At 37.4% G+C, this 15363-nt stretch overlaps 2 protein-coding genes across 5 annotated transcripts in view; one reads left to right on the top strand and one right to left on the bottom strand.

Moving 5' to 3' along the window:
- Positions 1–15363, top strand: part of LOC124302903 (uncharacterized) — a 592781-nt gene that overhangs the window by 233770 nt on the left and 343648 nt on the right. The window lies entirely within an intron of this gene.
- The window catches only part of LOC124302769 (elongation of very long chain fatty acids protein AAEL008004-like), a 56114-nt gene that overhangs the window by 4250 nt on the left and 36501 nt on the right, over positions 1–15363 (bottom strand). For 2 of the 4 annotated variants that reach the window (XM_046759302.1, XM_046759305.1), the window contains exons 2-5: positions 11549–11668; positions 5138–5328; positions 4426–4506; positions 2028–2111 (exon numbers count right to left, since the gene is read on the bottom strand). In XM_046759302.1, the coding sequence (XP_046615258.1) occupies positions 2028–2111; positions 4426–4506; positions 5138–5328; positions 11549–11668 (476 nt within the window). The remainder of the gene's footprint in view (positions 1–2027; positions 2112–4425; positions 4507–5137; positions 5329–11548; positions 11669–15363) is intronic. The other 2 variants (XM_046759304.1, XM_046759303.1) reach the window with 2 other exon arrangements.

The raw sequence follows: 15363 nt of genomic DNA on the forward strand, positions 1-15363 counted from the left end.
ACACTTTATCTTTCTTTCTCTTCTTTTTCTAAAAATATTTGCTGCGAGGAAGCGGAACCAAAACGAGTTTGAATATATAAATATATGTACATGATTAAATCGTGAAACCAGTAAAGCAAGCCGAAGATTAAACGTATAATATTGTATTTAAAAAAATAAAGTAAAAATTGAAGAACATGCGACTTTGTTCGTGAAATAAAATAGAAAAAAAAAAAAACAAGATAAATAAAATAGACAAAACCATGCCCCATGCAGCAATGCGATTATTATCGCAATCTCATTTCTATTCCTTTTAATTTTAAATCCGATTATTTTTTTACCAATTAAATCAGCCCTGATCGAAAAGTTTGAGAAACCGGCGATGCGGTAAGATTAAAATTTCGAACAAACTTTCATGGTGTATTAATCGAGAACCACTGTTATTATTGTCGTTGTTCGTACCGACGTTTGTTACTTAGTGTGCGAATAACGTATAAGTATATTGTATAAATTGTATGCAATACTGTCGTATCATAATATAGTAACGAATCGATCGTACGTATAAGTAATAATATCTGCGGTGAAATCATAGACTAATATGTGAAGGTATATGTATAAGGTACAAGGTATAAGGGGTTAAGTGAGTATAGTATGTTTGAATGTGCGTTACTTGAACGAATACGTATAGTTGAAGGATGGCTGTGAAACAGAGTTATGATAATCACGATGAACTACGCAGTGTGTCGCGTGTGTTACACTTGATTGAGAATTCAATTATAGTGGTTAATAATAGAGCTTGCCGAGAGTTTGTGCAAGTTTCCAAGTTATGAACACTCTACAGCATCGCATTATACTACGTATACGATGTACTACTGAAATACGCAGTCACTACATAACAAGTAAAATGTGATATGAAATGTGAATTAGTGTTACGAGGTATACAAAGGATGCACGGCCGTTAATATTCATTGCGCTGTAATATACGTAAGTAATACGTGCGGTAATACTTGAGTGCAAGTAAGCTGCATCACAAGAGAGAACTAAAGGCGAAAAAAGAAAGTAGAACCAACTACGAGAATCACTCCGCGTGGGATTGGTAATGGAGCGATGCAAGTAACCTGAGTATTTACACTCGTATGCGAATGTAAGTATATAGGTGGGTATTAATGTTCGTCGTCAGGCTAGTTACTTCTTCCTGTATTAGCAAATGCAAATCAATTACAGATGTGACCGATGAAATTCTCTCACGTTACACGCGAAGACAGGAGACGTATCCGAGCAATATGGCGGTGAAAATCTACGTGATATGGAGTAACCACCTGAACGTTTTGCGTATCAATTGCACGAATACAAAGGCACGGAAAATCTTGCGCAGAGCGTGAGGCTCATATTTTTTAAGAACGAATTGATATCCAGTGAAAAATACGATGGTAAGGGATTTTCATAAGTGAATACCACGATACTGAGGTAGATGGGATTACTTTTTTACCATCAGATGACGCTGTCCGTTATTTCAGTTCCCAATTATCGACCGAACCGCGATAATATTTATAAGGAAAAAAATCAAAGTTCACTATAGTTCGAGAATTTAGATTATGCAGTTGTACCAGTTTCGTAACATTTGATGTTTCAGAATAGTTATTTCCGTATTTCTGCGTGTATAAAATGTCATTTGATATCAACGAAACTCCTGGAACAAAAATAATTTCAATAACGAACTGAAACTACTCTCGTAAGCTTATCTAAGGTGTTACGCGTCACACGTTAACGAGATGAACAAATATTTGAAGAATATGAAAAATCAGAAGCTATATCCAATCAAAGAAGAAATAGCCGAGCCGATTTGACGGGATTTCCAGATATTTATTTGCGTGCATGTAAATGATACCTGCACAGGATGAATGCGAGTGGCGTTGTGTCGGTGCGGTCGTTTCACGGTAAATCGAAATGTAAAGATCAGTGAGTGAGTGCAGAGTAAGTGGTTCTAATTGGATGTAAAGTAAATACTGTAGAAGTGTTACTAGGTATTTCGGTTAACCAAAACGCACCCTCATTACTTGGGGTCGATCACTGTAGTCTACGGGTTGACACCTTAGCGAATAGTCCCCTGTGAACCATCCGGAAACGCCTATCTGCAAGCACAACAGCCCAAGGGCCGCCATCTTTTTTAAAATTCTACCAAAGCCAGCACCCATCATAGGAAGCTTATTTTACAAGTGTTGATTAATCATAAATTATATAGATCGCTACTTTGTGCCTTTTTACACCCCCCTCGTCATCCGGGTTTCTTCTCCCCTTGAATCCATTCCGTACAAGAAGCTAAAGTTACAGAGAAAAATGGAGTCTGAATTACTCGGGAGAGCGAGTGGGCGTGTATAAGCACGAAATAAATATGGATACTAGATGTGAGTACCTAGTATAGAGTTCGTTACAAAGAAACTACGGTACTACTGTTACAATATAGATATAGATATAACATGTTGTAAATGTTTAGATTATATGGTTTTCTACAAATTTAACACAGTTATAATTTCTATGGAGCAGAATATAGGGACATTTAACGAACAATCAAATGCGGCAGATCACTTCTCAATACATATGTAAATAAGTTACTCTGATGAATTTTTTGCGATTCGTCCTTCTTTTTCTATCACGTTCAAATTGATTATAGTTTCACATGTTATCCGTACTATTTCCTGTTCACGCTGAATAAAACTCTACTCAGACGGCTGTGAGTAGCTGATCGATTTTTTTTCTCAATAAAACCCGAACATCATCCATGTCCGATAAATTTTTATACCGGTTTAAAAAAAATTTTCTCTTCTCATCGCGTGATATGTGGTTGGAATTTATATACGACTCGCGGTTATTTCGCTGGACGAATGCATTGGAAATCGTTCGCGCGGTTGGCGTGCTAAAATCACTCCGCGAGCAACTAGTACCAGAGACCTTGACTCGTCATAATTGACGATCACGGGTTCCAAGAGTATAATAACCAGCAACGCGAATGAGGTGTGCGATTATGTCCGTCAATTATATATTCGCGTAGTGAGTATACGGAAGGTGAAAATTCGATCCCGCTATTTTTACTAGTATGAAAAATTCGCACCATGCGCGTTCGTTCCACACCGTACTTATTACGCGATTGTAATCGGCTTGAGAGCATGATTATAAATATTTAAAACTACACGGCCGACTGATTATCGCACGAATCGTCAAAAAAGATAATTTCGATTGTCCATTTAACATCATAATAGTACATAGGATTACTGTTACACTAAATACTACAAGAAAATAAAAGAAGAGAAACATTGTTATACATTATTACATGCACCAGGATAAATAATATACATATATCACATACAGTAGGCACAGGTGTGTATACCTATAGGAGTGCACAATCTGCTGCAGCTTGACAGGATAAAATACTGAAAATGTTATTCGATTATATTATGTTAGTGGAGATAAACAAATTATACCTTAAACGGTACATAAATGGGTGAATATAAAAATGTATATAATAAGTAAAGAAAAAAATAGGTATGAATAAATTTACAGAAACAGGATCGAACCATGGAATACGCAATGGGAGGAACAAAAATCCGGCAGATTAACGAATGAAGGTATAAGGTATATATATATATATAGGCGTACAAATTATTTTTGTGGTATTGCAAATTATAGGTGTTGGGTAGGTGTACGAAATTCCTACGGAGTTTTAGCCACCCATCAACAAGCTACATCCTCACGGTATTTATAATACGTGGTGAGTGATCCGTGCAAAAAGTAATAGAATTAAGAAAAAAATCTACATATTACATGCATAGAAATAGCCAAAATTAGACACCTGACGTAGACGCGTACGATCGTTGAGCACGATTTTGACTTTTTAGGTGCAAGACGTAATATTAATACCCATAACGGGTTATTTCGTGTAAATGTCCCATCGGAAATTTGCCGCTGGGTCATGTCAATCAGCCTGCATTTATGCAATTCAGGTTACATGTCTTACCGAAATCCTTCTGCATTTCGGCAACTGCGATTACATTTTACTGATCGGCGTTTGTTTCGTGATCCGCGATTTGAGAGAATGAGGGAGAGTCAGTCAATCGCAAACAACGAAACAAATGCCGATCGATAAAATGTACGATCGGTTGCCGAGATGCAGGCGGATTTCAATAAAATGTATCCCAAATAGCAGTGACGCAGGCGTACTGACCATGTTAAAAGATGCCCGTGTCACGTATTTTCACGAAATAACGTATTATGTACACAGACTGCAAAGTATACGAATTGCCGTATCGTCACGTGATGTATTTCGCACCTTGGGAGCCGGACGTTGAGTTCTAATGGTTGTTTTTTTTTTTTTATTTTTAATTTCTTTTTCTTTTATCAGTCCTCTGTGGTATGGATGTCGCTCAGAAGGTCGTTATGTGTGCTGCTTACCCTTACGGCCGTTGAACTTTCCGTATAGTCGACTGGCTGACAACGGAAGCTATACTGTCCCCACCATCCGCCCATCAGGCACTGCGTTATTGCCAGAGAAATATTTTCTTTTATTCGTTCTTAGATTATTTTTCCAAATGTCACAAGAAACATATGCTGCGGGGTCACAAGGTTCGCATAACGGATGTCCAGTGCATCGGTCCGTTAAATACGTCTTACAATTACATCACTACACATGTTGAATATGGTCCGTATATATGTACACAGGTGAATCCGTGCATGCATACAAGTAGTTAAAATTATTTTACGAATCACGGTTATAATTCGCAAAAAACTGACTCATCGAAAAAGTGCATGAGTAATAAATTTTATACTTTTTATGGCGATTAAACGAGGTTTATCAAAGTTGTAATACTTAATTTTTTTTTCCAACCGAATATTGATTATTTTTATTGCACGAGCGAGTCGATACGTCAGATTTTTTAGAACCGATTATTATTGAATTCTAAAAAATTGATATTGCATCCTTCGGCACTCAAGGGAAGGATGAACCGCATTACTGACAAGAGAATCAATCCGCTGATCGTATGCTGTGACGAAAAGTACATATAGTACGCTTTCTAACATAAAATATTTAAGAATAACATCGCTTGTACAGATGAAAGTTCTTATTATACATCACACATATATAAACTAGACTCAGCTGACTTACCTCGTAAAACAGCCACGTTGAGAATAGAACTTGGACTAAATTGTAGACTATAAGTACTTCTTTCAGTTGATATGGTTTACGATTTTCCATAAACTTTGGTCCCAGAACCTTGACTAGGTAGACATAGCCTAGGCATATGAATAGCGTTGGGAATGGGGAACTCATCAGGAACCAATTCGTCGTCCTCGAATCTGCGGGTAAAAACGATTCATTCGTTAATTTTAAAATTCGTCATAATTCTGGCAAAATTTTTTTTTCATTCAATTTGTCAAATTCATAGCGCTGCAACAGGGACGCAAATATGCGATTTCGCGATGGATTGCGAAGGTGGCGGGACTGTCGCGTAGCCATGACGTCACGCGGCACCGACCAATCGTCGGTCGTGAGTCACCCATTTTCGCCACGAATATGAACACAAAGAAATATGGAAGAACAAAACGCTCGCGTGAACTCATAGATCCCGAAACTTTCTCCTCTCTATGGTCATAAGCGATGTTTGATATTCCACAAACAGTGATACCGCGACACCGAACGAATGTGGAATAATTTATAAAAGACTTACGCGATGAACCAATTGTCTACATGTAATATCGGAGTGAGTTGCGACGGTTGGTCGACCCGACAAAGTAACTGCCTTTGCTCTAGAATCGTAGCGCATGCGAGTTAGATCATGAGACATTTAGCCGAATGCACTCTGTAAATTTGTGCGCGTTAAATTTCACGATACCCTAATCATTTTCACGAATATTGACAACCACCGCACATGTCGCGAATACCTACCTTGGTATTACATAAAAAACGGTCAGCATATAGTTTTTTATGCCGGGTAAATATTTCACGGTTTGAGTAATATTATTATTAGTGATAAAAAATTTGGAAATAAATCGAGTAAAGTTTTTAATTAAAAAAGTGTACAAGTTTTTAGTCCCGATTCGATGTAAGAAACAGGTCATCTGTGTATATCTTTTTTTTTTTTCTTTTTTTTTTCCTAAAAATCGCTCAATTTCCTTTTTTTACACACAATTACAATTGCGAGTAAGAAAATGTACGACGTAAAATCTTGACGTGAAATAAACTTTGTACAGACACGTAAAAACGCGCCAAGGTTTTGAAGGCGTATTAGCGTGAAACGTTTTTTGCTGTTTGTGCGATCATTCAACTCTCCATTACAAACCGTGCGATTAGACTCTACGCTGTAAATAAGAGTCGACGATTAAAGCGTAGGAAGAATGGCATTACGGTGACACGTGGAGAGCAAGAATGAAAAATACCAAATTAAAAAGAAAGAAACACGTCGAGCTTGAATTTTTTAAAATCGAAAAGATCATTACATCAAGTTTTGAGGTATTATATCACCACCTAAACTCTTCGAACACATTATGACTGTCAAAAAATATGTTACCGATTACACCTCAAATTAGCATATTTTAATTTACCGACATTACGACATCCATGTCTAACCGCCGTCGTCATGATTTATTATTACAGTAAACGCAATGATCAAGTTGTTTGTAATTAGATTTAAGATTGATTTTTTAACCACATTTTTTATACGTTGTTCGTCAAGGATATCTTGCGATTATAAATACGAATCCACGGCGTCTATACAGGTATAAGCAACCCGATAATCTACGGTAACTATACCGCGTGAAGATCTGTATACTGATTGCAAATTTACATCCGCATTCTGTTCGCTTGGATAGGTATAGATGTAAATTAAAAATCAGCGTAAAAAAATTCTTTGCTTTTATATATAATTACCACTGTATACGAATATAATTATAATACAAGTGAATAATAAAATTGTGACGATTGATAAGCACATTACTGCATGAAAATAAAATCATTCGTTTACGATATAATATTCTTCGTACCAATGATATTAATATACAGATATTGTTTGCTGAATATATCTTATTTACGCACAGACGTATTTAGCACAAAAAAAGAATTTTTTTGTGTCTATAAGAACATTAACGTACGAGTTTGAATTGAATTAACATTTCGTTCGACAAGCATCGCACTATACACGTGATTTTTTTTTATATCCAAGCATGTACAACAAACCTAAACTAAACAAAGTAAGTGCCAATCGTATTATCCACGTTCTAAACTAACCGAATAACTTATATGCTAACCACGGATATATAGGAGCCAGGATTTTTTTTTCATTTATATTTTAGAGAAAAAATATTTCATTGAAACTGGTGGTCGTCGTAATTAACAGGTTTCGGTTATATCGTCGAGAGACGTTTGTAAGTGGGAATAAATATTGAACGTAAATTGTACACACGCGGACAATTGCAAATACTTGAAAATGCGTGAATGTATTCGATGGTTTTGCAGAACGTTCTTCCATTTCCTACCTTGCCTACAAGTCGTTCGAGTAAAATTTTCACACTATCAAACCGCTGAAGATTAAAAAAATAAACAAACATCTGCAACGTCAATTAACTCACGTAATTGCGCCAAATGGTATTTGAATATTTGTACAGTTAAGAGAACTCTTCGGTATATACATACGTATATACATATATATATATATATATATATATATATATATCCATATGGGTGCGCCTGTGTATGTCTGATTATATGGTCACTTGACATACCGAACGTCGGTTCTATCACATTATCACGGTCAAGTTTAATGCCTCATTGTAGAGTCTGTATGGTATGCGTCTATATAGGCACGTTTGTATATCGAAATCGCGCGTTGCGTCAGCGATATGATTGTATCGCATCAAGATTGATGAAAAAAGAAAAAAAAAGATGACCATTTAACCGTCGGTATGCTCCATAAACATTAAACTAAACGTATATGCACAGAAGAGAGAGTTAGAATGAAGCAGAATTTTCTATCTGCAGTTATAAATTGTATAATAATACTACTAATAATAATAACAACAACAACAACAACAACAACAACAACAACTACTACCTGCACAACAATTATCGCTAAAGCGAGCGATTCAGGAAGGATAAATTCACTGCCACGCTTGTTATAGGTGAAAATAAATATGTATATACATATGTGTAGGTATGCAAATAAAAATGAGGAATGAATTTTTATTTGGTGATTAAGATTGTTGAAAATGTGCGGATATTTCGAGGGGCTTTAACATTGAATGTTCAACCGCGGAGTGGGTATAAAGGAAACGGAGTACGAGGAAATACCTGTACACGAAGGACCGTGAAGGAAGAGAATTCGAGAATGATTTTTATACCGTCAAATGATTTCAACGAACGACAATTTATACATAATTAATATATTTCAATCTCAGTTCACGTCCGCGAAGTATCGAAGCAACGTCGGGCGATACTTCCGGGTATAAAGGTAACTGCTGGTTATGGATGATGGCTTTGAGAAACGTAGCTGGGTGATGTGATGGTTATAGGATGGGTATAACAAGGTAAATCGGACGATAGGATGAATCAGACGTTGCGGGATCGTTCGGAACATTGTCGGGGAAAAGGAAAGGGAGAATTTTCGTTGTGACATTTTTTTTTTTTTTTTTGTCACTCCGATGGACACCGAGAGGAATTTGTTCGGAACGCGTTGATTCTCGTGAAATGTTGTGTTACGCGTAACCATCGACGGAATGCAAGGCTAACGGATCTGTGATTGGAAAAATATTTACGTAAACCTACCGCGTTAACGCAGATTCTAGGGGAAAAAATAACGAACCGACGACAAATGCAGTAGTATGTGTATATATTTATATGCGTATGTAATAACGAAGCATTTTCTAACCTCTCTTACCGGTAGTCAAGCGGACGCGACAACGTCACGGTCCAAAGTTCACCATCTTACCAATAATTTGTATTTTCTGTTAATCGGTTTGCACGTTCTAATGTCACACAACGCAAGATGTTAATGATGACTGTTAGAGAATTTAAACGTCCGTGTTGTGATCAAATTTCCTGGTCAGAAGCAACGGATCTCCGTTTGCACGTAGAAAAAGAACGGGACCAACGTTTAACGCGAATCTTTTGCGATATTGGCATGTCGATGGACTAAAAGGAATTTTAGCAGTTCTCGAAACGACGATCGATCGTCACCAATTGTACTAAGTAAGCGCTTCAAAATATTTTTTACAGTTCGTATTGATTACACAAGGTGAAACAGTTTTGAAGCGAAACATGAGACGGGATCTGGGCCAATGCGACGAATGAAGTTTCATTTTTTTAATGCGTTTAATTTCAGGTCGGTACAATAATAAAACCGAATAAAGTTAAAAATCGATTCCCGTAATCACGAATATATTATAACGAGATATAAAATGACATGCAAATCCATTATATCACGGTACGTTACGTATGCGTATAAAATTAACCTAAATCGTGAATTAACGCATGCATAAAATGAATTTGTTTTTCGTTACCGATAATTTGCGATGACTGGCAGAACGTGTATGGAATTTATTCACGACGGTAGAAATACAAACTTTTTCCACCGTACCGATTGACGTCGCTTCGATTGTTCGTATATGCCACAGTATACCTTATTTTATAATCACTGACCCCCTGACACTGCAAATAGATTTTTCCTCAATGTCAAATCGCTAGCATAATAATTCATGCTAATTATTTTAGGCACGATGAATTTATTCCTCACTCGCTATTCCACGTTGAAAAAGAAAAACGATTTTCAGCTCCGTCATGCTGCGAATACAGGATGATTTTGAGTTTTTTGACCGGATATACCTACTCTAATCGCGTTTCAACGATATATAGGAGAGACCGGTGATAGTTGTTACACTTTTTACTCTCTGATATTTAGAATTTTTTTTTTAATAAAAATTTTATTCAACTCGGATAAGAGACGATGTAGACGCATCTTTTGCGAACCTAGAGAAAATTCGTGCCTGTTCCAAAGCAAGTCTGAATAGGGTATATTTCGAATATTCAAAAAAAAATTTCGAGTATTTTAAATGACGAAACCTCGTAAAAAATGATGAATAATTTTTTTCGCACCCGTGTCTTCTTTTTTTAATTTTGATGTGAGAAACTCGGGTTTTTGCATGTATATTTTTAAGCAATAATTCTTTTCTCCGTTGCATTTTTTCCTGGAAACTACGAAACAGTCGATCTAGACTCCGAAAATGCTAAAAACCGTGAAAAATTCGAGTCAGATTCTAAAAATCTCGAAAAACTTGACCCGGACAGAGAAAACCACAGAAAACTCGAAATGGGGAAAAACTTGTCGGGAAATTATCATCACATGCGACAACTTGCTGAAACCCGCGATGTTGTTTAAAAATGTGCATATCTTGCTGACCCGCTATTCAAATATCAAAAACATGTGTATATCAAACGAAAGTGACAAGAATCACCTTTCCGATTATCTTATTGTAAAATATTTCAATGCAGTTAATAAAATGAGAAAAAACATGATTAGAAAATGGAAAATAATTACTTATTAGGTTGAAATTTAGTTTTTACATCACTGCGAGGCCGCATGCGATGCGATATTATAGTTAACAACATTTATTTGTTCCAAACATTGAACCGTCTTCTTTACTCGATTTTCAAACACGATTTGAATAAAGTTTTAATTTTTTTTTACACAATTCCAACCAATTTTTTCTACGACTTTGATTAGCTACCCTGTATTTCTAATTTCTGATTATTTCTCAAATTTGACTATTTATTTTCAGTCACGAAACAACGATGCACACTTCCTGTTAACCCTAGTCCATTCAAACTTATAAAAAATTTACATCGACGTACCATTTACATCTGTTCGTTAACATCGAATCGTTGATAATTGTATGCATAAGTAGCGTGGTAATTATTGCAATGCGCATACTAATTACGGTTCAGTATTGCTGCAGTGTTTTCATCATTGCGTAAAACCTGAATCGCAATATTGTTATTGAGAAGATTTAGCGCGTGCGACGGGAGGATAATCTTGATAAAAAAAAAAAAAAAACAAACAAACAAAATAAAACAAATATAAGGGAATACCTTGCACGTTTCTTAGCTAATGTATACGTGTATGTAAAATAACTGTACACATATACTCATGCGTTGTACAAGAGTTTGCAATTTTTAAATATAAACAACGAATAAAAAGGAAGACATCTTTTTTTGTCCTTCGAAGTCACCTTTGCGATACGTGCGCGCATTTGGCCAAACAATTTCATTTAATTTCCGTAAACAGTAACTGAGGCAGCAAACACTGCGCGTCACGCTGTATTTTACAACGAGAGTAAAACTGGGCGCGTACATCGAAAGACTAAATAAAAAAAATTGAACAAAAGAAAAAAGAAAAAAGAAATAAAAAAACGGACGCCGTTTCTTGCATCACGTAACGATCGAGTAATTAAAATTTTCAATCGATTTCCTCTATTATGAATTAAATCCTCTGTTGTGAAAGAAAAATTAAAAAAAAACTAAAATACTTACCGGCATGTTTGTCCAGTATTTCGTGAAACTGATCGACGTACTGCATGATGACCGACATTTTGACGAAACTCGGTGTGTCTGACGTTAGTTGCGATCGGTTAAAACCCGAAGTTCTTCCTTCTGTAACAGAAAATAAGGTAACGGATGATTATTAGGGATACGGAACGGAGCGACGTTGATTGTCGGTTACACCTTATTGTTAGATGTAATACGTAAACGAAACGCGTACGACCTTCGCAAACAACGTGTTTCACCGTCTGTGCAGAATATACAATCTCGCTTTTACGCATATAAATATTACATATGTGTTCGCATAAGCGCGAGTCGAAAAAATATTTATACTTCTTTGACATTTTTTCTCTACATCTCTCGATTGTACCAATTACACATGCGTATGACGCATAATCGAAACTTTCCTGGTCTTTTGGTACGCAGAAAAGAAACGTCGTCCGAAAGATGGGGTGAAATTAATTCGTTGTGTACGATAAACTCGAGGGAATTTTCAGATTTTTAATTTATGATATATAGATTTTATGAGGGAAGGGGGGTAAATATATTAAAATTAACCTCGCTTATATATGCCACGTGGCAGTTAGCTCACAATCGGACGTTTGTAACCGATCTGTATTATACGCGACCTCAGGATTTGGGACGACAGGCAGACTCGTGTAGCTAACACATATAATAATAATATATATACATTAGGTATATAAACGGAAAATTTATCTGATCGACAAATCTGAAAAAAACAAAATACCACTCGTTTCAGTCTGGTTGCAGGGAAATGTGTTGTAATATATAGAGAAATTTGAAAATTTTCAACGCACTTGTATTAAGAGCTCGTATACGCAGGTATGACGTATACCTCGTTATCCGCGATCCTATCGTTCGATAATATATTTTTAAGAATTCAGTTAGGTAACGCACTTAACTGTGCGTCGGTGAAAAATATTCACCCCAGGTTGTCTAAGAGTTGCACAATCGGATATAATTCAACAATAGAACAATTCAACGTAAGAAAACAGTCTTCGGATAGTTAAGTCAAAATTCTTCACGTTGCAGCCCCCCAGAATTAGAGACCCGGAAAAATTAGAATCAAATATCTTTGCCCGATTATCGGGTCGCACAAGCCTGAAGTTTACCGAATAAAGCGAGCGCGGTGATCGACAGCGCATGCGCGGTTAAGCGGCCTTTCCGAGTCACGTGACGCGCCGCCTGTCCGATTGGCCGTTGCGTCGATATCGAATAACTCGAAAACTAGCGTTCGCAGAAGGTTTTCGCAAAAGAGTTTTCCCCTCGGTTTTCCGTCGCAAACACCGTCCCCGAATCATCGTCGAAATCGATTGCAAAAATCGTATCACAGAAAACCGCAACGATCACGCCTCCGGCTTTCGAAGAAACGCGTCGATCGCTTAGCGACGAACAGATTCGAAGAGAAGTTGCGATCGGTTTCCGAAACGAAATACGAAGATACGTGATCGAGGGCGAGTTACTTAACGCTGCAACATCGCGCGTGCGGCACGCGACGCGAGAGCGATCGATCGATCGATCGGATGATCACCGCGCGCGTTCCTAAAGGAAGAGTAGCACGCGCAGCCACGCCGATTGGTTCCCGTCAGCGATCGGCGTCCTCGACCACGTTCGGGGCGTTGCGTTGCTCCAGTAAATGACCGAAACTAAGCAAAATAGCGACCCGAGCGCAACGCAGCGCCACCTCGACCCGATGTGGCAACGTACGGACGGACGGACGGACGGGTGTCGAAAAACTTACGATTCCAACGTGCGTCGACGTGGCTTCTCACGTCGGGTCTGCAGGTAGGTAGCGTCTCTCCTCGCTCAAGGCCAATCGGTTCTTGCGGGACAATTGAAACTTGGGTGTCATCACGCGTGCACGCGTGCAACGTTCGACTCGCATTGCCCGCCTTCGGAAACGTTTGCGCAACTGTTAAAACTATTAAATCCCCGACGAGGTCGAAGACGACGTTCCTGCTCGTGTCTGCGGTAGAATACGTAATAACGTAGGGCGGTCTGTCATCAGGTGAACGCGATTACACCACGTGCGAACGCCGCTCTGTAATAACCGATAACTTTTATTTTTCTATACGTTTTTTTTTTTTTTTTTTTTTTGATTTCTCTTGCCATACCGTTTTTTCTCACCGTCGATATGAAGCGACGATCGAACGGTTCGACGGATGAAAAAATTCTCCAAGTCGCTGCATAAAAAATTGATGCTTTTAACGCAAATCCCGGCTTTGATCGACGCTTTTTATTTCTTCTCTCAGATTTTTTATCGTTATACGTGTATTCCTTGTTTTTTATTATCGGCCTCGCCTAGAACGGAGATCAGTTCTCTTTTTAATTCGAGGCGTCGACTGCCTCGAGTATGATGACCAATTGCATCGACCACGGTCTTCAAGGTTGCATATTTTACTGTTTTATGTTATACCAGTTTTGCAATGTTCTTTCAAGTATGTACAGCTGTACCGCCTATAGGAATATCACCGTAATACGTATAATAATCGAGAATTTGGTTATCTCCGTAATCCCTCGGTCAACGTTGGGCGAAAGACATTTCGATCGTTACGATTGTGCTCCTGATTCATTACTCAATTCGATCCTACCGCATTGCTACACGCGCATGTATGTTCGAAAAAACTCCGCTTATAATAGCTGGAAAATAATTTCGGACTTCGCGTTTGCTGCAAGAGACAGAATTCGAAAAACAAAAAAAAAAAAAATTCAAAAAATATCGACAGCTGGGTTATGAAAATATACCGATGGGTGGTATAACAATGATCGTTTCGAATCGTTGGAGCGATTCAGCCTTCGATTATATCCCAGGCGATATGGACCGCGTTCCGTTTCACGGGGCATCGATTTTTACCTAACGACACAAGCGAACGCAGCGTTGTTTCGCCGTTGAATAAACGATTTCGGTGTTCAATTCTCGAATCACGATTATGAAATGACAAATTTTTGTTTTTGCATTTTCCCGTGCAATACGTACACTGAGAAAAGTTTCATTTTTTGTTGTAACTAGACAAATTCAGTAAGACAGGTATCGTTAGAAAAACTATTTGAATATCGTTGGAATTGCGAAAAACGAGGCAGGCCTAACCATTTTGCGCTATCGTCGATCCTTTTTTGGTTATTGAAACGCAAAATCAATTTTTGAGGTTTACTCAACTTTTTTAGTTAAACAAGACTTTAACGTCAATTTATCGTCGAAGAAATGAAGTTTATAAAAATATGATACACGCATGTAACGAAATTGTAAGCATTACTTTTCGTCATATTAGGCCGGAAAATATTGTTCGCATCACGGGAATAATACTTTATACCTCAGATACGAAAATAGCTATTGCGACTTGGTATGACACATGCGTGTAATGTTAAATTATCCGAGATATAATTAAAGTGTGCGAAATGCAGTGTTTGCATTACAGGGCGACATTACGAATCCATTGCAAAATGATATATATAAATATATATATATGTATGTATCATTTAATATATAATGTATTTATGTGTGTGTTATCATCCACCTATACCGACATTAACGATCAACTTGTCCAAAACACGCGGCGAGCAAGCAAATACTCGAATCAATTGCGAAAACTGTATATATTAGCAATACTGAAAATGGGGTCGTGTTTTGTTGTGGTTCATATTGTACGTGTATATATGTATATGCATTAACTACAATACGTTTGCGCAATATCGAGACTGCATGCCACGTGCATACATGTATAACATAAATATATAATACAAGACGCGCGAAAAGAACAACGATTTAAAATCGTTACAAAATACCG

The sequence above is a fragment of the Neodiprion virginianus genome, chromosome 4 (genome assembly GCF_021901495.1).
Source record: "Neodiprion virginianus isolate iyNeoVirg1 chromosome 4, iyNeoVirg1.1, whole genome shotgun sequence".
Lineage (NCBI taxonomy): Eukaryota > Metazoa > Arthropoda > Insecta > Hymenoptera > Diprionidae > Neodiprion > Neodiprion virginianus.